General features: G+C 38.8%; 1 protein-coding gene across 2 annotated transcripts in view; it reads right to left on the bottom strand.

Annotated features, from left to right (window-relative positions):
• Positions 1–21,895, bottom strand: part of ARHGEF28 (Rho guanine nucleotide exchange factor 28) — a 284,777-nt gene that overhangs the window by 59,881 nt on the left and 203,001 nt on the right. For both annotated transcript variants that reach the window (XM_030322942.1, XM_030322972.1), the window contains 7 exons: positions 20,875–20,996; positions 16,636–16,916; positions 13,100–13,307; positions 10,031–10,142; positions 6,276–6,318; positions 1,078–1,201; positions 600–732 (listed from right to left, as the gene is read on the bottom strand). In XM_030322942.1, coding sequence (XP_030178802.1) covers positions 600–732; positions 1,078–1,201; positions 6,276–6,318; positions 10,031–10,142; positions 13,100–13,307; positions 16,636–16,916; positions 20,875–20,996 — 1,023 coding nt within the window. The remainder of the gene's footprint in view (positions 1–599; positions 733–1,077; positions 1,202–6,275; positions 6,319–10,030; positions 10,143–13,099; positions 13,308–16,635; positions 16,917–20,874; positions 20,997–21,895) is intronic.

Genomic DNA, 21,895 nt, shown 5'->3' with positions numbered 1-21,895 from the left:
CATGTTTTGAGAACAGATGTTTTCCGAACTGCACCATTTGTGGTAGAAACGCAAAGAAAGCAATTAGAAAGTGCCCGAAATGGTAGCTTTAGACGAGGGTGATACCAGCAGCAGGATGAAAGGTGGCTGGCTTTCATCCATATGGTGAAGATCGCCCCAGAGGATTGCTGAAGGACTGGATGTGGAATATGAGAGATGAAGAGGCATAAAGAGAGACCTCAAGATTTTTGGCATGAGCATCTGGCTGCCATGATAGAGCTGCCATTAACTGAGAGGGGCAGCCTGCAGACGGGCCAAGGAACAGAGCAGAGCTCCATTTTGGACATGCGACATTTGAGAACCTATTTAGACACCCACATAGAGACGTCAAGCAATCAGTGAGATACACGGATCTGGGGTTCTGGGAGGCTATCACTTGTGGACAAAAAGCACTGACTGTAACCATCATGGGTCACTGCTTGGGTAAGTCATTAAACCACATGTGCGGTGCTACTATGAAGGATTATGTAAACATGCTTAACAATGGCCCTGTTCTCGGGGAGTTTGCTGTCTGGGGAGGCGAAGTACAAAGATGGCACGCACTGGGTCGGAGAACTTACTGGAACACTGGAATGACTCCTTCCCCAGGAGCGTTTTATCACAAACCAAACACTGGAGAACCCCAGAGAATGTTCCAGGGACAAACTGATGTCGGCTCAGTTTCTCTTTGTCTTTGGCGTCCTTGCTTTTTGTCTTCAGATACAGCACCAACAGCCAAGTGGGGAGAAATGAGAAAAGAGAAATGCTGAGAGCCAATGTAGTCACAGAAGCCATACACAGTCTCTACACTTTCTGTCTGAACGTAAAGGCCGTTCGTGGAGGAGTGTCGTGACGCCACAATGGAAATGTGCACAGGCTGCATTTGTCTTGCACTTCTAGTGACTTGGACAATATTTCAGAAAAAAATGTAGAGGTCTTTGAATATGTGTACACAAAGGCTAAGATAAGGGATCTTCAAGGGCCAGTGGAAACTATACTAATTGCTGAAAAGTGGAACCAGCGACCCTTTAAACACAAAAGGCACAGAACTTGAGTTACCTTGGATTTATTCCGAGGGCTTGTCATCCTATTCATGAGAAAGCTGAAAGTTCGGCTCACTTTGTATTTTTCCGACTCTGACTTGGCAGGTATAATATATTTATCCCATTCTTCTTGCTGAATTCTACAAAAAAGAATCTGTTATCATGGCTTATCAGAACTTAAAGAGGGAGTAAAAAATAGCATTTATGTACACACGTGTGTATACACGTTTTTCAGGTTTTAATGGTTACTGTAAAGATAAAGATAGACTCTATTAAAAATATATTTTATAGATGGATAATGGATGTGTGATAAAGCAACTATCTCACCATGATATCAATTATAGAATCTAAGTAGTAGAAATGGGTATTCAGCAGATAATTCTTTTAACTTTTCTGTATATTTCTTTTTTTTCTTAATAAAATACTAGAGAAATATAGGAAACCTTAGACTTACACCTTCACTCTGCAAACCCTCATCTCCCTATTTACTATGCAAACAGCAATTTCCTAGGGCACAGAAAAGCCAAATAATCAGCAATATGAAACTGGATTTTATGTATTTTTAGAACATAGAGATAATAGTCAGCAAATACACATTTCCTTTGATAATAGAGTTTGAGAAACAGACTGTCTGCCTCTTGGTTCAGTCTCTCCCACTCAACCTGCTATTTGCAATCTGAGACTCCCTGGGTTGTAAAAGAAAGAAGGCTGTGGATAATTCCCCACAATACAAGGCAATCTGAAGATAACAGTATGCTATCTGTGAACACACTGATCATCATTTATTTTCCCCTAATCCATATAATCATTCTTTAGAGAAAAAAAAAAAGTCCCAGCTATGAGAAGTTCTATTTCCCCTGAAACTTTCTCTGATAGTCTTATACTTCTAATATTATTATAAAGGGGGTGGGAGGAAGAGAATGACTATATTAAAGATCAACCAAGTATTATGTAAAACCAGGCAACACTTCTGTAGAACATTGTGTAACCCAAGTCTCTCCCATCTCCCAAACTTCTCATTCATCCACATTAGTGGGTAACACATTCATCTCTGGGAAACACTTTTCAAAAGCTACCATGTTACTGATATGTACCAAAATATATGATCACATTTCATAACAATGAATACAATGACAAGTCCTAGGACTTTAGTTTTTCATCTGATTAATGCTAGGCTTAGACTTCCAATTATTTCTAAGGCCCCTTCTCCCACTTAAATATATGATGTACTTACCTGACACATATTAAATGAAACTTTGTTATTTATTTATATTAGATACACATCATTATTAATACAGTTATTTACGTTAGGTAATCAAGAGTTCAAACCTATGAACACATTTAGAAAAGATGATACAGGGCTTCCTAAGTGCCTCTTGGTCCTACAGATCTAAAGGCACAAGCAGGACAGAGTATGTCGTGCTATTTAAATTCTGTACAATAAGTGCAACTGGGTTTGAGAGTTCGAGAAAACCGTTGAAAAAGCCAGAAAGCAAAGAGGCAGGATGGAAGTGACGATACCCTAGGACTATGCAGAGTGACAGAAGCAACTTGGACCTTTTTATTTCCTTTCTACTTCCACAACTACCTTCTTAGGTAACTGACCAGTTAATAGATTTATAAATTTCCGTATCTCTCATTTCTTAAGCATCCTCATTTGCAACACTCATGACAGACTCACTTTTGGAATTCAGGGGAAAAACACATTTGAGACCTTAGAAAGAATTATCTCTGGAACACCTCTTGTGACCCCACCAAGTGCCATCCAATGTCTAAGATAAGAATCATCTGGTGAGGAGACTTCAGTCTCAGAATTAAAGAATGGTAAGGTCAATGTGGATTGTGAGGTCCTCAAGTCCTCCCTTCTACCTACCTCACAGCAGAAACAGAAATCAACTCTCTCAAATAAAAGAACATTCTGTTTATCCAACTCTATTCCCAATTCTCCGTGCTACAGAAGAACCTATCAAAAGCAATGCTTCTGTTTTGATTTAAAACTTTTAAATGCAGGGCACTTGGGTAGCTCAGTCATTATGCTACTTGAGTAGCTCAGGTCATGATCTCATTCATGGTTTGTGAGTTTGAGCCCCGCCCTGGATCCTCTGTCTCTCTCTCACTCTGCACCTTCCTCCCCTCCTCATGTGTGCTCTTTTTCTCCCTCTTAAATATAAACATTAAAAAAAAAATTAAAACCTTTAAATGCACCACAATTTCCACATATCCTCTACAAAACTACAACATGAACATGAAGTCATACCCCTTACTCTTTAAATACAAAAACTGAGAAGACCTGAGACATGACCAAGTAAACAAACAAACAAAAAACACCTGTAACACTCGGTATTAAAAAACAAAGAAACATGGTCGCCTGGAGGGGTGAGTTCGTTAAGTGTCTGACTCTTGATTTCAGCTCAAGTCATGATCTCACGGTCGTTGAGATCGAGCCCCATGTCAGGCTCTGTGCTGACGGCACAGTGTCTGCTTGGAATTCTCTGTCTCCCTCGCTCTCTGCTCCTCCCCTGCTCACCTTCTCTCAAAATAAATAACTAAAACAAACAAACATGATAGAAATGTGAATATCACGGACACATTCCACTGTCACATTATGAGAATGAATCACATAGCATAACCTCTGGGCAAATGTGGAAGTTCTGGCGGATTCAGTGTGTCAACTCAAACTATGTGGTATTCACCTATGTAACAATTAGTTACGTTAGGAAAGAAGAGAGAAGGGAAAAGTCCCCAACTGCTTTCATAACATAATTTAAATAGCTTTTCAATTTCTAAGAATCTGGAAAAAAAAAAATTAAACTCTTCAAATCCCAGAACAAGATACCCAACCTCTATTGTTGATCTGATGATCAATAGAACCATCCACAATCAAGTTTTACAAACCCCATTCTTCAGAGGTTCTCATGGCATTACCTTTTCAATAAAGATAATTTTAAGTATCTCAAGAATATGGGTCTTCGGTACTTTAATCTTTAAACCTATAATATCTATCATCTATTTTTCAAAGAACTAAACATCCTAAGTGTTAAAAGGAATTCCCAATACCCAATTGAAAATTGACACAGTGAGACTTCTTTGTGGACATTGAGATGCTCAGATTTTTTTTTTTTAATCTTTTTTTTCAATGTTTATTTATTTTTGGGACAGAGAGAGACAGAGCATGAATGGGGGAGGGGCAGAGAGAGAGGGAGACACAGAATCGGAAACAGGCTCCAGGCTCTGAGCCGTCAGCCCAGAGCCCGACGCGGGGCTCGAACTCACGGACCGCGAGATCGTGACCTGGCTGAAGTCGGACGCTTAACCGACTGCGCCACCCAGGCGTCCCAGATTTTTTTTTTTTTAATTTTTTTTTTTTCCAACGTTTTTATTTATTTTTGGGACAGAGAGAGACAGAGCATGAACGGGGGAGGGGCAGAGAGAGAGGGAGACACAGAATCGGAAACAGGCTCCAGGCTCTGAGCCATCAGCCCAGAGCCCGACGCGGGGCTCGAACTCACGGACCGCGAGATCGTGACCTGGCTGAAGTCGGACGCCCAACCGACTGCGCCACCCAGGCGCCCCCCAGATTTTTTTTTTTAATACATAAAGTAATAAGTGTAACACACTTAAGATAGATGGTGTCAATAAAATAACTGTCATGCCATATAATCATTAAGAAGTTGGTACAACCTGAATTTAATATCACACTGCATGTTTACTAACTGGAGTTTAAATAAAAACTTAAAAAACGAATTATATACTTATATTCAGAGCATTAAACTGTATTTGTCAGCTACTGTATACACTAAAATTTTGGGAGAATTAAATACTACTTTATTTTGTGCATTAAAAAAAAAAAAAAGTTGGTACATACAAAGTGTCTGCTCCTGCAGAAAAGAGCCTACACATTCTGGAGTGAGCCCCCTTTCAGCCGGCTGCATTCTTTTCCAGAAACTAAGCGATTAACATAAATAAGAGAACTCCAAAGGAGGCAATCCGCTCCAATAAGTACAACATGACCAAAGCAAAGCATCAGCATCCAAAAGGTGTTGGGCACAGACTGAGATCAAAGATCTACTCTACTGGATACATCAGGGGATAGACTGAGAAAGACGCTTCAGGATGCAGACACACACTGAAGAAGAAAAACACAGGAGTGACAAAATGAGAAATGAGAAAGGGACCCTCTCCACACATCCCATCCAAGTTCAAGTATTTTACAGACTAATATTTAACCAGTTAAGACGTTAGCTTTTTCAGTCTTAAACCCCTCTCCTAGTATTTTTGAATTAAAAAAAAAAAAATCTTTACCATCAGTCTATTACTTCTCCAATTGTTAAATAGATGACAGGAGGAAGACTGCCTGTCTCTGTCTCTCTCCAAATAAACATTTTAAAAAAATTAAAATAAAACAAAACAGTACATCTCGATGTATATATTAAAAGGTTCCAGTTTTAGCATTATTGTCACTCAAGTTAAAGCCACCTTCCTCTTTTTTCACCTTGTTTCTTCCAGCCAAACGTTTATGTCGTTTCTGGCACTGGTGTTGCACATAACCCCAGGGCTGTTTACCCGTGTGACTTATGAGCAGTTACTGAAGGACCAGCAGAACTCGACAATCCCGCCTGCCCGCTGGTCAGTTTCCCAAGCCTGACTCCACCAAAAGCAGCAGCTTAGGGAAAAAGGAAGCTTAGGTTTGCAGCTTTCAGATCTGCCCATCCATCGGAAAACTGTTAACGCTTATAGGACTTTCTGTATCACTTGTTCTTCCTGTTCCAGAGAGAACCAACCTCTCTCGGCAATAGCCATAAAGACATACAGCAGAGGTGGTTATGCACTTTGTACATGTGACCAACCAGGGGCCTGCTCCTACAGCAAGTCTGCTCGTCAGGGCAGACAGACCTAGGAAGAACCTAATGCCCCTCTGAGGCAGGTCACCCTCACACTGCTGCGCCTCTTGGTCCAGTACATTGGAGGTGTTTGTCCTTAGAAATAACTGAAGAAAGAACACTCTGTCCCCAGGGCTGAGGCCTGCATATCTGGCCACTCGAAGGAACACGCTGGCCAACCTGTACCAATACAGATTTCAGAGGGAGCAAAGGATTCACGTAGGCTTATTACACAGAAACTCTCACAAACTATCGAAGGGATCTCAAAAGTCATACGCAAACATTTCCAAAGATGGCAAGGAGGCCCTCAGGAAATTTGGAACAGTTAAAATACCTTTTGTCTCTTGGTGGCTCCGGTAAGCTGTAAGCTCTTTGCTCTACAAGACACAGAACAATAAAATGAAAACTGAGGCAGACAAACCAGTAGTCATGCGTTAGTCTGAAATGCACACACTCAACCATACTGCATCATTATTCACACCGTCAGTTAGAAAATAATGAGAAAACAAGTTATTTTACCTAAGTACAGCATTGCTCTGGATATCCTCACTGCCCCTAGTTTGGAGAGGACAGGGAGGAGGCCAACACAGGGCAACATTTAATGACTTTATGAACTAAGTTAGCATCAGCAAGCAGCAGCAAACAGTGTCAGCACTGCAGTAATTATTTGTCTCTTTGGATATTTCTCATGAGAGCTTCATCACTTATTTGTAACACTAATTCCCCCAACATACAGAATCAGTACACATCTTAGCTGCCTCTTTAGTGAAGCTCAAAAGAAAAGTCTCAAAGATCAGCATAAGGGAGAGTTCGTTTTAACAGAGCTGCAACGTCTTCATAAAATCCTAGCAGCAACCAGTTCAGAGATGTGCTCTGTGGTAGCAAAGGGAGAATCACTTTCCCCGCTGGACCTGGGGGCAGGGTACATGGGAGACAGAAGGAGTAGGCTCATGCGAGCAGGTAAGCACCATCTTCTTTCCGGAACTGGAGTACCCATTACAAGGATGGAACACAGACACTGACTTCGACAGTGACGGAGACTGAAGGAGGGGGTGGCCCCTATGGAACACATCATTTACAGAGCAAGGACAAATCTTTACCTCTACAATCCACAAGAGCGAAAAAGCAAATCCAGTTTGCAAAGGGAAATGGGTCAGATAAATAAGGGACAAAACCAATCAACACATATCCCTGAAATGTGTAAGTATCAATGTTAAATCTAATGCTATCTTGCAGGTAACAAAAAATCTGCTTTGAAGAATTTGAAGGATTTTACCACTACTACTAAGTATTCCTCAAATCAAGTCATGAGAAAGAAATCGTTATACTTCTTGTAAACATGCTAAGGTACCAAGAGATTTAGCCACATGTCCAAGATAATTAGGAAACTAATGGAACCAGACTCAGGCGACTGGACAAATAACAGCGCACAATGATTTTCACAAGTACATTCACTTCACTCCTCAAATTCTTAAAACTAGAACACTTGTGTCCTTCCTGGTGAGGTTTTAATTACTGACAATATTCCTGTCTATCTAAACACACAATGTACCAAAGGGAATTACAGGACAGGATTTTGTGTATACAAGCATTAAATAATGTTGCCACCCCATCATACCGTTGGCCAAAAAAAAAAAAAAAAAAAAAAAACATGAGAAACAATAGTAAGTAACCTCTTAGACACGACAAGGATGAGAAAACATCGCAAATAGGAATGAAAAGGACTGAATCCGATCTTTGTATATCTGCAATGTAGCTAATATAAAGGGGCTTCCCACTGGGGGGAAAGAGGACTTGGATTCTGTTCAAATAGAAAAAGGTTTTGGCACTTTCCAACTCACCAAGAGAGACCTTAAGGTAATGTAAATGTCGATTTACCTCTGATTAATCTAAGCAAACTAAACAATGAAACATTCCATCTTTGAACTAGTTAAGCTTTCACTCTTATGCTTTGATCACATTCACACACAAAGTTAAAACTATTCCTTCGTCCTTAAGAGTTCATTTATTCCTCATATCCTATGGTTTACCCATTGGAATTTTTGTATGTGCTGTTTACCTTCAATCTACATTGCCTATTTGTGATTCTTACCTTCTGGAGACCAAACTTCACTGAAAGGGCCCTATTTTTAAATATGCTGTCTAAAGTAAGATTTTATTAACAGAAAAGTCAAAAAAATTCAGGTCAGTTTTTTATTCCTTCCAACTCAACTGCCAAGATTTAAGGATTGTATGTAAGGCAAAGATACCCTTCCATATTCATTAATGAATTCATAAATCAGGGCTCTTTTCCCTTATAAACGATCAAATTCCTCTCGGTCATCTGGTCAACAACTTCCAACTTCTGAAGTGACTTTAAAAACCAGTCATACCACATATATAATGTCAAGGCTGCCATTTTGCACACTGCAAAGATTTAGAAGCATTGTCTAAATAGTTACAGTGTGAAGTTATTTTGCCATCTAGGACAAGCAGTGAAAAGACGTCAGGCTGCCATTAAAAGGAATCCCAACCAAAACTAAGGTTAAGCAGAACTGGAGATCTCAGAAAGACTCATGATGTGTGTGTGTGCGTGTGCATGCGTGTGTACACGCACATGCACACGCACACACACCCAGGGCAAATTCAATCCATCTTTTTCCTTTCTTTCTTAATCCTTTTCTCCATCTTCTCATTCCATAAATTCAAACTGACATTTATCATCAGTCTTGCTTTCTCCTCTTCCAGTAAAGATTCCCAGAGAGAATGAGGAAAAACAAAAACAAAAATACGTAGCAGTTGTTTTGTGCTCTGTGTATCTTGCTCAGGATATTCATTCAACAAATAATTATGGAACATCTCCCATATGTAAGTCATTGTTTTAGGATGGCAGTTCCAACCACAAAGATCATGTGTTTAAGACTGTTTTACGTGACATGCAAATACCAACAACAACAACGTAATAAAGAATAGGTAAAAACGGGGCACATGGGTGGCTCAGTCAGTTAAGCGTCTGACTTCGGCTCAGGTCATGATCTTTGGTCTGTGGGTTCGAGTTCCGCATTGGGCTCTGTGCTGACAGCTCAGAGCCTGGAGCCTGCTTCGGATTTAGTGTTTCCCTCTCTGCCCCTCCTCCACTCACACTCATGCTCTCTCTCTCAAAAATGAATAAACATTAAAAAAAAATTTAAAAAGTAAAAATCAAGAGAAGGAAACTTATAAATATTCTACAATGGGAAACTAAGAACACTCAGGCACCTCTCGCTTTCTGAATATTTTAAGACTCTTAAGGATGGTAGACAAAAAAGCATTAATGCAATGACAAACATTTTATTTTAAGGCTCGGTATTACATCAACATACTTCCAGATATGCCTTTAAATATAATTACTACATAATATATTATATATAGAAATACCTTTGTTTCAAAATACAGCAGAAAATGGGGGTAGTGGCTGCAAGGGGCTACAAGCACAGCTCTGAATTGCCCATCATCATCATATATGTAATTTGAATTCAGTTTTAAAAATTTGTCAAACTGTATGCTTATGATTTGCACCCTTTTCTGAAGGGTTTTATTGCACCCTTTTCTAGAAGTTTTATTTCTGACTGTTTACACCGCCACAAAGAGTGTTGAGATACCTTTACTCAGGTTCCAACTATTTTCTTTTATTTCAACGGTCTCAAGTCCCCTGCTAAATAAAAAGAAGGGGGAAAAAAATCTATCTTGCCAAACCTTGCCTTTAAGTAAATTATTTCAGCAATTTAAACTAAGGCAAAGTAATTTTTTATAATTTGCTTCACATCCTCTGAAGCTCTCGTAATAATGAACCTAGAATAAACTCTAGCTTACACTACCATCCTGGAGGAAAACATTTCATTCAAAGAACAGAGCCACAGAGTGGTCTGTGCATATTTTTTAATTTCATCATCAAATCTGTAACTGGACTAAAACACAGTGAGAAAAAGATTGTGCTAAGCTTTGAAAAATCAATTATGAAAATGGAATTGAAAATTCCTGTGTGCTTTTATATATTTTATATACCTTTCCTGACTGAAAACCTGCTCTGGAAGAGAATGCTCTCAAAGCCAAAGGGTAAATAATGCTTACCTTCACTAGAACCGCACAACGTAAAATCACGCACCAACCGAGTTTTTCCTAAAGAAATTTTGGGCGATGAGCAGGAATAAGAACGTGAGCGGACTCCAGAAAGTAACGATTCCTAGAAGAGATCATAACAAAGTTTAAAAAAAAAAAAATTCTACACAGGACTTGAGAGTATGTGTTCACCACAAATGTTAGTAAGTCAGCGTCTCTGTGAAAAGACTCAGTGTGAATATTTCTGATGTGATCTCATCATTTGTTCTTGTTTGCCTATCACAACTTTTAAAATTGTACTGTCTTTTGAATGCTTTAGTAAACTCGAGCGTCTCCCTGCCCATATACACTTTAAATACAAATATGACATTCTAATCAGGTTGGTTAAAAGTGAAAAATCAAGTCAAATGATTTTTTTCCCTGCATATTCAACAGTGGGTCATTTTTTTTCAACCGAGTTGTCAGGTTTTTTGTTATTTTGTACTGTAGTATCTAAGCAAAATTCCATATTAACTTATAGCTTTTTATTTCATAATTATTAGAAGGTAGAGAAATAGCCACTTACATGAGTTTTTTAATTTCCCAACAGCTATTTAAACTTATAATGTTAGCTGTAGCCTCTCGGGAAGAATGCATCAGGTCAATTTACAAATCCTTTTAGTCTGTGCCCATCTTTCAAAAGGCCTTCCATCTAGCACTTCCTGAAATGCTATTTGAGTACCACTGATTTACAGATCTTTAATTTTATTTTTTTTTTTAATTTTTTTTTTTCAACGTTTATTTATTTTTGGGACAGAGAGAGACAGAGCATGAACGGGGGAGGGGCAGAGAGAGAGGGAGACACAGAATCGGAAACAGGCTCCAGGCTCTGAGCCATCAGCCCAGAGCCCGACGCGGGGCTCGAACTCGCGGACCGCGAGATCGTGACCTGGCTGAAGTCGGACGCTTAACCGACTGCGCCACCCAGGCGCCCCTAATTTTATTTTTTAAGTGACCTACTATTTTTGTTACTTCCTTCCCAATTACACACTATTTCTATATTTGCAACATATGTCACAATGCAAGGTGGCAAGATAATTAAAACATGGTTACCTTATGTGTTCCAGAAAAGTTAAATCAATATGCAATAGAATACCATTAAAGCCATTTATGGTACCCAACTCTCACCCAACTGGGACCTAGGATCCTTAGGATTGATCCCACTTATCCATTTTTAAGCTATCACTTAGAGTTAAAAGAAAGTAATACAAAATTTGTTACTAAAATTAAGCCATCAGCAACTGTCCTTCACAAGCGCTGGGAGCTTCCATTCTCCCTAGATGAAAACATATGGTTTCCCTAAGTTCACTGGTTTAGTTAATGGGCCTGGAGGCAAGTTGAAAACAGAAGCCTGCCTCTGTTTCAAAGGGCCTTGAGACTTGGCTGCTGAATTTCTTATTAGGGAGGGCTCGCTGGTTCTAGATATCAGAAAGGCCAGCCAGAGCTGTCCTATACCCCTAATGGTGACTGGCCACAAAGGGCCCTAGCCAAATGCCACCCTCTGCATTTAAGTCATACATAGTAATTATTTCCCCTAACAATGGAACTTTGAAAATTAGCCAGAACTCTTTGGCAAAAAGTTACATAGGGTAATTACAGAAGCAAGGTAAGATACGTTTTATAAGGCAGAGTCTTCCTGAAAAGCGAACAACCTGGAACTGATTCAGAAAGACAGAATTACTTTTCCCTCCAAGTAATGAGAAGTTTTTCATCATTCCATTCAAAGTGCAGAAGAAGTATCTACATGAACGACCATACCCATTTCTCACCATCCAGAAATATCACATGACATTCAGGTTCAAAAGATTATGACTGCTCTACAGGCCTAAGAGCTGAGGGAAAGGGTTCAGGAACCATAGTCAGAAGACCTGGACCGAACAATGGATCTATCACCAAGCGTGGGCAACCTGGACAAGACATCTAATATCTCCAGAACCTCATTTACTCAAAAACTAAAAGGTAATATTTATGTCCTAACTAAGAGAAAATGATGTATTTTGTACAAATGTAACACATGCTTCATATACTGCAAAGCACACTACAAAAACAGAGCATTATCATAACTATCAGATGTTCACAGGAAGAGAAGTTGGGGCACAGGGCACATTATTTTACAGTAGTAAACTCAACTGAAAAAGAAAACAAATAGACAAAAGAAATCCAAAAGGAAGAAAACTTAAGTGGAAACACAAAAAGGCTTTGTCTGCAAGGTTAAAAGAGTTCATTCTTTAAAAACCAAAACGAGGGGCGCCTGGGTGGCTCAGTCGGTTGAGCGGCCGACTTCGGCTCAGGTCATGATCTCATGGTCCGTGAGTTCGAGCCCCGCGTCGGGCTCTGGGCTGACAGCTCGGAGCCCGGAGCCTGGAGCCTGTTTCGGATTCTGTGTCTCCCTCTCTCTGACCCTCCCCCATTCATGCTCTGTCTCTCTCTGTCTCAAAAATAAATAAACGTTAAAAAAAAATTAAAAAAAAAAAAACAAAACGAAACAACCACAGGAAAACTCCAATGTGAAAATGTCTATGAGAGAGAAAAGTCCTCTCCTACAGGAAAAGTGACAGAGTTTACAGTGTCCCACATTACTTGGTGCAGCCGGGAAGGCTCAACAAATACCACCTTTGCCTTAGTAATATTTACCTCAACACCGGAGCCAAGTAAAAATGTACGTGAGCCAAAACCAGACTGATCACTTAAATTCACTTCTTCTTGCCAGTTTTTCTCCCTTTGCTTAAGGGACGGTGGCATAAATCATTGTATGAGGCAGTAAAGTTTTCCAAGGATGTGGAAGATTATATGTACTGATGGCAAATTAATTTAATATAAATCAGTCATTTGAAGCACTATACGAATGAAATGGAGTGGGAGAGATTAACAAGACAGACTCAATCACACAGCTCATGAGTCTCCAAAAAGAAACAAACAAACAAAAAAAAATTATTCACACAGGCGAATGAAACATAACCTGTCCTTCACATTGAGATGGACTGCTTTAGAGAACATGGCTTCCGTGCTAACAATAAACCAAATTAATAGCATTAAGAATACCTTCAACTGCAGGTTACTTGATAAAGAAAGGGACTCGGTCCTGGAGATACTAAAATCTGGTTCAGGGGTGGTCTCAAAAGAGTCCAATTCATCCCCACTAGGGATCCCGGTTCTTGAGGAACTCTGAGACACTGGAGTGTAGCAAACGTGTGAATGTTCAGAATGCCCCTCCCCTTCACTGTCGGCATCCAGGGCATCGAGGCTGGAACTAAAGCACAAGGTAAGTAAACATCACATAAGCCTACAGACTGACCGACACTGTCACTGGTTTCTGTTTCTCTCAATTCAAATTCTCCTTGGCTGAAGATGCAATGCAGACTCATTTTGTTTCTAACAAAACTTAGAATTTTTTTCTCCCCCCGAAATCTCTTCTTCTCAAACAAAATTTTATGTTTCCCCAAGTGAACATTGCTACCTAACAAAAGCCATTTCAAGTACTTTAACAAAACCTGCTGTAAGTTGGTTCTGCCTTACTTATTTCATAAATCTAATTATTACCAGCCTTACGTATCCTTCAAATACTAAAACTGTGGATGAAACAAAACCACTGGGCTCTTTGGGAGGCCTGTGGGGAATAGGCAGCATGGGGCTGGAAAGCTCGGGGACAATCAGGGACAGACTGCAGTTCACGCCTCAGAACTGACTATTGTCAAGAAAAGAGTCAATATGAGAGAGTCTTAACAATAAGAGGGAGGTGGATGGGGGTGGGCTAGATGGGTGATGGGCATTAACAGGGGCACTTGTCATGATGAGCACTGGCTGTTATATGCAAGTGGTGAATCACTCAGTTCTCCTGAAACAATATTGCACTGTATATTAACTAACTAGAGTTAAAATAAAACTTTGACAAAGAAAAAAAAAAAGACAGGAGTCAACCTGAATCAAGTGGGGTCCCAAATGTGTCACGTTAGATCATCATTTTTAGAGATTTTAGGTGAGAATTCCCCCTCAGAAGCAGGTAATAATTCTGCTAACCTACTGCTTTTCTTTCCTATTTTCACTTTAATAACCATAAAATTAAAAGGAAAGAATGTGACCTTCCATATTCCTGGCTCATTCCATAATATTTACATTTTAAACCGCTCAAACTTTGAAGCCAAGTGCTTCTATAGGCATGTTAATGCTCAATGCATTTTCAAATGTGTTTTTCTTTCATTGTTGCAGTACTGGAGTTAAAATGTTAATGACAACACAATAAAACCATCTCGCTTATAAAATATGAAGCAGAATATGAAACTTTGAATTAGTCCATGTTGGTTCTTTTTCTTAAAAATCCATAGGCTACTTAATGGCCACTGAATACCAACGTGATCAATTGTGACACTTACATAGAAATGAAAGGCACAACTGGCATCAGTGAGCTGTTCCAAAGTGGGGTTTTCTCCTTTCAGAACCCATGGAGGGATTTCACCTTGGCATTGAGCACAGAACACACCGGGGGTGGACTTCACACTGTAATTCAGTGCAAATGCTGAAGTCCATAAAATGATTTCTCATAAAAAAAAAAAAAAAAAAAAAAAAAAAAAAAAAAAAAAAAAAAAACTGAGGCTTGGTGTGAAGAAACACTTTCTGGCAAATACTTGTGCTCTGAATGTTACTACAATGTAATTATAGATATATTAAGGTGCTATGTAGTTTCCTTAATTCAATGGTAGTCAGAGAGTAGACAGAGACCTTAGGGGATAAAGGGGTTAAAGGTGTGCTGATGTCTTGTCCCCCTCTATTTGCTTTTAACTTGTGATCTCTGTATTAATAAACATTAAGTTCAAATGGTTGGCTGCCTGCAATCCTATCCTAATTTAACATAAGCCTTTCCAGTTACATACAACATTTCTCCATTGCTGTGAGTATACGCTACAACTATCAGTGATTATTATCTTATTTTGCATGCTATACATTAAAACATTCCTTTTTCTACTAATTTCAATTGGGCTACTATTTTTCTTCATTAAGCTGTTAAGCTATTTGGTATCATGAACAATATTCTTTTTTTTTATAAAAAATTTTTTAGTGTTTATTTTTGTGTGAGAGAGAGACAGAGCGTGAATAGGGAAGGGGCAGAGAGAAAGGGTGGCCCAGAATCTGAAGCAGGCTCCAGGCTCTGAGTTGTCAGCACAGAGCCCGATGGGGGCTCGAACTCATGAACCGCGAGATCATTACCTGAGCAAAAGTCAGACCCTTAACCGACTGAGCTACCCAGGCGCCCCTCATGAACAATATTCTTCGGGATCACCTCTCGGTCAATGTTTTATAATGCTATTTTTAAAAATCCCATTAGTGAAGTATGAAATATATTGTAGGTTGTGACCCAAATTTTCTTTTAAAATAGTATATAATAGAAAATAACAGAATACATTCCACATGTTATTTCATAGGACATTTCTTTACTGTTTTTGTGTATGTTTGTGGCGCGGGGTCATGGTGTGAAAAGTATTTCTTACTGTGGATGGTGGTAAAACAAAAAAGGCAAGTTTTAGAATGAAACTTCATTCATCTTTTTTTTGTTGTTGCTGTTGGGCATTTTAAAATAAATGTTGCATTGCTTACTTTCCCCTTGTAGCTTCTCAAAACAGTTAAGTTTCAGTAACATAATGGTTATGTGTTGGGTCTATTTAATTTTCACCAAAATGTCTTAAACCTTAGAAAATTTTGGATTCAGGTCCCTGTGTTAACCCTAGTTTTTATTGTGTGCCCTCAAATTTCTCCTTCATGAGAAGTTGCCAGCCTCTCAGCTTGTTATTGACTTTTTAATGAGTGAGGTGCATTTCACTTTGAGCTCATCATCAATCCTGTTACACACTCCTAACCTGGCATCCACTGAAAGAAGGGTCCCACAGCCATCCCAGAGCCAAAATGGGGCTTTCTGGGGGATCGCAAGTCCTTTCTCCTCATTCCTACATTTTCTGCAAGAGATAGAATGTCTTTACTAGATAATGCCAAATTATTTTCCAAAGTTATAATGCAATTTTCACTCCTATCAACTGTATTTGGGATTTCCACTGTATACATTTTCAACAAAATTTGGTATTGTTACACTTTAAAAATTTTTGCCTATCAAGTAATGTAGAATGCTATTTCATTGTGCTTTTCCTCTATTATTTTTTTGTCCATTTTCATAAGCGTCTTACTTTTAACGCAAGGAACATAGGAATGTAAAAGGGGGTAATAGTTTGAAGTAGAGATCAAAGTGGATGGGACAATAAAATCTAATAAAATATAATTTCACAAGTTCAGCTACAAAGTTTTTTTTTTTTTAATTTTTTTTTTTCAACGTTTATTTATTTTTGGGACAGAGAGAGACAGAGCATGAACGGGCGAGGGGCAGAGAGAGAGGGAGACACAGAATCGGAAACAGGCTCCAGGCTCTGAGCCATCAGCCCAGAGCCTGACGCGAGGCTCGAACTCACGGAACGCGAGATCGTGACCTGGCTGAAGTTGGACGCTTAACCGACTGCGCCACCCAGGCGCCCCAAAGTTTTTTTGATATTCTACACTTTTCCTTTAGAATATAGTATCTTACCTTTTTTTCCCCTTACCTTCTTTTCTTTAGGTGACTTTGTTCCTTTTCAAATCCATGAAGACTAAAAGAAAGATTAAAATCGGAAGCATATGAACCAGATGGTGATGCGAAGGACTGCTGAGCTTCAGTACTTGAGGCCACTTCCTTCTTCTCACTTAGCGGGTATTTTCCATGGCTGGTTTCCGCAGCAAGGATATGCTTGCAGCTCTGAGGTCCCAGAGTAGAACCCATCGATTCAGGGCAGGTGTTTGTAGTGATACCTTCTATGTTAATGTAGTTAATATCCAAATCGCCAACCTAGTAGTTGAAAGAAAAATATTTGCGGAGCAAAAGTAGAAAAGACTGGCGGAACACAGAATAAAGTTTCCCCAATTTAACAACCTTCCACCTTATTTACCTTGTTTTGTTTGTTCTCGTTTTATGTAAGGAGAAATTCTTTCATGGTGTTTTTGTTCACTTGGGCGCTATCCCATAATTCACAAAAGGAAGAAGACCACCTGAGTGCTTTATAAAGTTGTTCTTTACTACAAAACCCAAAATGGACTATGCTTTTAACATTTTATGAGCCACTGACTCAAAAAAAGGGATGTATTTTAAATACTTGAGCAAAAATTAAAGAGTAGGCAATGACATAATGGTTATATACTGTGTCTATTTTATTTTCACCAAAATGTCTTAAACCTTAGAAAATTTAGGATTTAGGTCCCTGGAATCTGGATAACCAAGGTAGTAGTGGTCACATAAATCCTAGTCTCAAAAAAACAAAACAAATTACAAACTAAAATAAGAATAAAACTACATAGGATGCAGGGACTTAACTAAAAGACATAAAATGCCCCAAACTTCAAATTATCAGTAAAAAATAATGCTAATGCCAAATTTCAGCAAACAACCTGCTAGACTCCTGCAATAAGCCTGTGCAGAAAATGAGAGCTGTCTGGAAAATTCTGCATGGCACAGTAAACAGGGAGATAGTGGAGGGCCTAAGACTGACCTAAAACCATCACTGGAAAAAGAAAGGGCAACCTACACATATGAAAAAAAAAAAAAAAAATCCTGGTTGATCAAAGCCCTTGTTCTAAGGAAGGGGCTTAAAAGCATCAGTGATCTGAGGTGGCAGTAATCAAAGGAGTTACTTCCAGGTGACAAAACAGTAATAAGAAAGAGGGTGAAACTGGTGACAGGGTAGTACAGGGGGAATGAAGTAAAAGGAGGAAAGGTGGAGTCCTAAATCTTCATCATCATAATAATTCACTATGGCAAAAACAATCATCAAGGAATGCTCAAACCAGCAGTTCAGAGTTTGTTAAGTAACAGGAGATGTACAGACTCAAACTCTCTGCCTGCAAGACGCTTAATATTTTAAAAGGAGAGAGTAATTTTACTGAAAACAAACTTGGCAAATCAAAGATAACATCACCAGTAATGGGATAAATTAGCGTCATGTGCCTCCTGATACAATGCACTGAGAAGAACACAACATCCTTTCTTTAATATTCCTGCCAACCACATGTAGCCTGAACCCAGTTGTGAGGAATTATCAGAGAAACCAAAACTGAAGGACATTCCTGGTCTGTAGTCTTCAAAATTATCAACTTCATGAAAGACAAAGACTAAGGACAGGTTGCAAACTATAGGAGATTTAAAGAGAAAGGACAACTAAATGCGAGACATTTAACTGAATATTTTTTTGCTACAAAGAATTTATTGAGTCAATCTGTAAAAGTGAGTGAGGTCTGTAGACAGTTAATGCTATGTCAATGGTGATTTCCTGATTTCAGTAACTATAGGTGCTTGGTAAGAGGATAACCATGTTTTTTAGGAAATAGACTATGAAAGACTGAGGGGTAAAAGGGCACCATATTTTCAACTTGCCTTAAATGGTTAATATTTATGTACTTATTTTCATCATTTGCATCTACAAACACACGCTCAGAGTATATATACCCTAAAATGTGGTAAAATATTAACATTTGGGGAATTTTGATAAAGAGTATACATGTATTCTTTGTACCAAATTATGGTTTGAAATGATGTCCAAATAAAATGGATTTTTTTCAAAGTAGTTTATATGACAGAGTAATTTGCAAAATAGTTTCTACCATGTATATCTCCTCATCAGATAGGTTGATAACTTTGAGAATTCACTGGAAAAAGCATCACAAATAAGATTCTCATCACAATCTAGTTAGATTTCTGTGCCAGGCTGGGGCAGATGAAAGAAATTAAACAGGATTCTTCTCAGATACTGATAGCAATTATTTCAAATATGCAGAATTTGGACTTCTTATATTATCCTTGCTATTCAAATCGATGTAGGAAAAGTGAAAGAAACCATATAACTATGCCCCACTGACAGAGTGAACTTTGTGATTTGTATTCATACTTGTAGTTTTAGTTCTGTTTTCGTTGCACAAATCCAGCAATCCTCTGCCCCATTTCAGTTTATTGATTAGGCTATTTGAGTTCTCTTGAAATTCACACCTTACATTACTAAAGCAATACTTATCTCAAGATCTCCCCAAACAAAATTATATCCTAACCTCATCTTTGGTTTCGGAAGTTTTGCATGCTTAATGCAAGAACACAAGTGTCCCCCATGTAATACTGAGTCATGTACAGTTTTAGCTACTTGAAGTAAAAGGAAATATTGCAGTATTCACTAAGGCTCAGAGCCAAAAGATAAGAACTCAAGTAGTATTTCATTTAAATGCTGAGAAAATACCACAACCATCAGAATCAGAATGTCGCTAGAGCATGCCGAACCCAATTTCCCTGTGTCTTCAAAGAATGTCCCCAGAACTCCCTGTTTGTCTTAAACTCTGTTTCATCCTAGATTTCTGTAACTAGGGTTGACACTCAGCTGCTTTATGCCAAAAAAAACTATACCAGCTATTTACAACTAATTTCCATTCTCATTTATTGGTTCCTCTGTCATTCTGAGTATCATCCCAATCTCTGCCATTTATGATGTAACAATGATTTGATGTAACAATGATTTTAACACAAAAGGAAAACAACCCAAAATACTTGACTCGGGGTGAAATTGAGATATACTAGACAGAAAAGTATGTATCACAGAAAACATCTATAAGTAATACGCATACTAACAACAACGAAAGGGGGCTCAATAAGCATATGTACGATGCACCTTTTCTCGACATTAGGTTTTGAAGTCTGTGGATAAGGCAAAAATTATATGCTGTCAAAATTACCCTTGAAAATGCCTAAAATTGTCCATAAATTAGTATGCAGAGTAATCTTCAGATCTAAAACTATGCATTAATTTTTATAAATATTAAAATCTGAGGATCATTCAAACCACATGCCTCTGTGAGATCTAACTCACCCATCTCTGCCAGAGAATAGGTGGGGCATTCTAAAGGGTTCCAACTTCCCAGGAGTATGATACCATTCTCTTTTAATATTGAAGCTATATAACCTTACCATATGTTAACAGGTGCGTTGTAAGGATTAAAGAAGTGATTTATATGGCAACATTGTATGGGGCTAGCGTCAAGCTTTTGCTCATAACTGTTTCCTGGATTTGAATACAACTATTGTCGAATCAGATTGTATACACACTGTTACTCTGAAAAGCTGTAAAGAAGATAATAGTTTCCCGGGGTGCCTGGGTAGCTGAGTTGGGTAAGCAGCTGACTTCAACCCAGGTCATGATCTCACAGTTCGTCAGTTTGAGCCCCACGTTGGACTCTGTGCTGACAGCTGGGAGTCTGGAGCCTGCTTCAGATTGTGTCAACCTCTTTTTCTCTGCCCCTTCCCTGCTCACACTGTCTCTGCCTCTCAAAAATAAATAAATGTTTAATATATATATTATGTATATATATGTGTATATATATATATATATACATATGTATGTTTAATATATATATACATATACATATATATATATATATATACACACATACATACATATATATGTGTATGTGTATATATATAAGCTTCCAACTGTCATTTCCTATTTTGGCTGTAAGACAAGAGCTCTCACACTCTTCTCATTTGACAGTGTCTCACAATCCCTCTCTATAGTGCTTCATGATGGGTTAATGCGTGCTGTGAATGGAAAGAAGAACTTAAGTTAAATGCTCATATGAGGAGGCTCTACTGTAGCATCACCAGGGCCACCCTCAGGCTGAAATCTTGAGAGCTGCAAACCAAGGCTGAATATATTTCCCAGTTACTCAGCGTTTGGAAAGAGAGCAAGATCCCTCTTGTAACATCAGTCACACCTTACCTGATCTATCACCATACAGTTGGCATAAACTTCATCGCCACCATTCAGCACATCAGAGAGCTGGCCTGCAGCAGAGAATGCTGGGGAACGCTTGGATTTTTTGAAGACATCAAAAGAGTGATCTAGCAGAAAAATGAAAATGGGACAGAAAAGAGTAGATGGAACTTATTTTACAGTCAAACTTTACCTTCTTAATCAAACCGTAAAACAACAACAAAAACAAGCGCAGATTGTGTTTTTTAAACACATTCATTCACATGTTAAGATCTACATGCATGTATTTTCTATTCTACATCCAAACCTTCCCAGTTATTTAAAGCCTACAGAATAGTACTAGATAAATATGGAGAAAACAGGCAGCAACCTCTTTGACCTCAGCTGCAGCAACTTCTTACTAGACAGGTCTCCGGAGACAAGGGGAATAAAAGCAAAAACAAACTATTGGGCGCTCATCAAGATAAAAAGCTTCTGCACAGCAAAGCAGACAATCAACAAAACTAAAAGCAACTGACAGAATGGGAGAAGATATTTGCAAATGACATATCGGAATAAGGACTAGTATCCAAAATCCATAAAGAACCCACCAAACTCCACACCCGAAAAACAAATAATCCAGTGAAGAGATGGGCAGAAGACAAGAATAGATAAATATGTGCCCATTTCAAGCACTGTTTTTCCAATCAAAAGAGATTTCTATAAAATCATTAGATTTTTGCTTTCAATTTTTTTTTATTTTTAAAAAAAAAATTTTTTTTAATGTTTATTTATTTTTGAGACAGAGAGAGACAGAGCATGAATGGGGGAGGGTCAGAGAGAGGGAGACACAGAATCTGAAACAGGCTCCAGGCTCTGAGCTGTCAGCACAGAGCCCGATGCGGGGCTCGAACTCACGGACCGCGAGATCATGACCTGAGCCGAAGTCGGCCGCTTAACTGACTGAGCCACCCAGGCGCCCCGTGCTTTCAATTTCTAACAGATTAACATTCATCTCACTTAATAGCTTGGAAGCATCAGTGCCTGA

Source organism: Lynx canadensis, chromosome A1 (assembly GCF_007474595.2).
Source record: "Lynx canadensis isolate LIC74 chromosome A1, mLynCan4.pri.v2, whole genome shotgun sequence".
NCBI classification, from domain to species: Eukaryota; Metazoa; Chordata; class Mammalia; order Carnivora; family Felidae; genus Lynx; species Lynx canadensis.
Note: the sequence above shows the minus strand (reverse complement) of the source record. Positions and strands in the feature narration are given on the sequence as shown.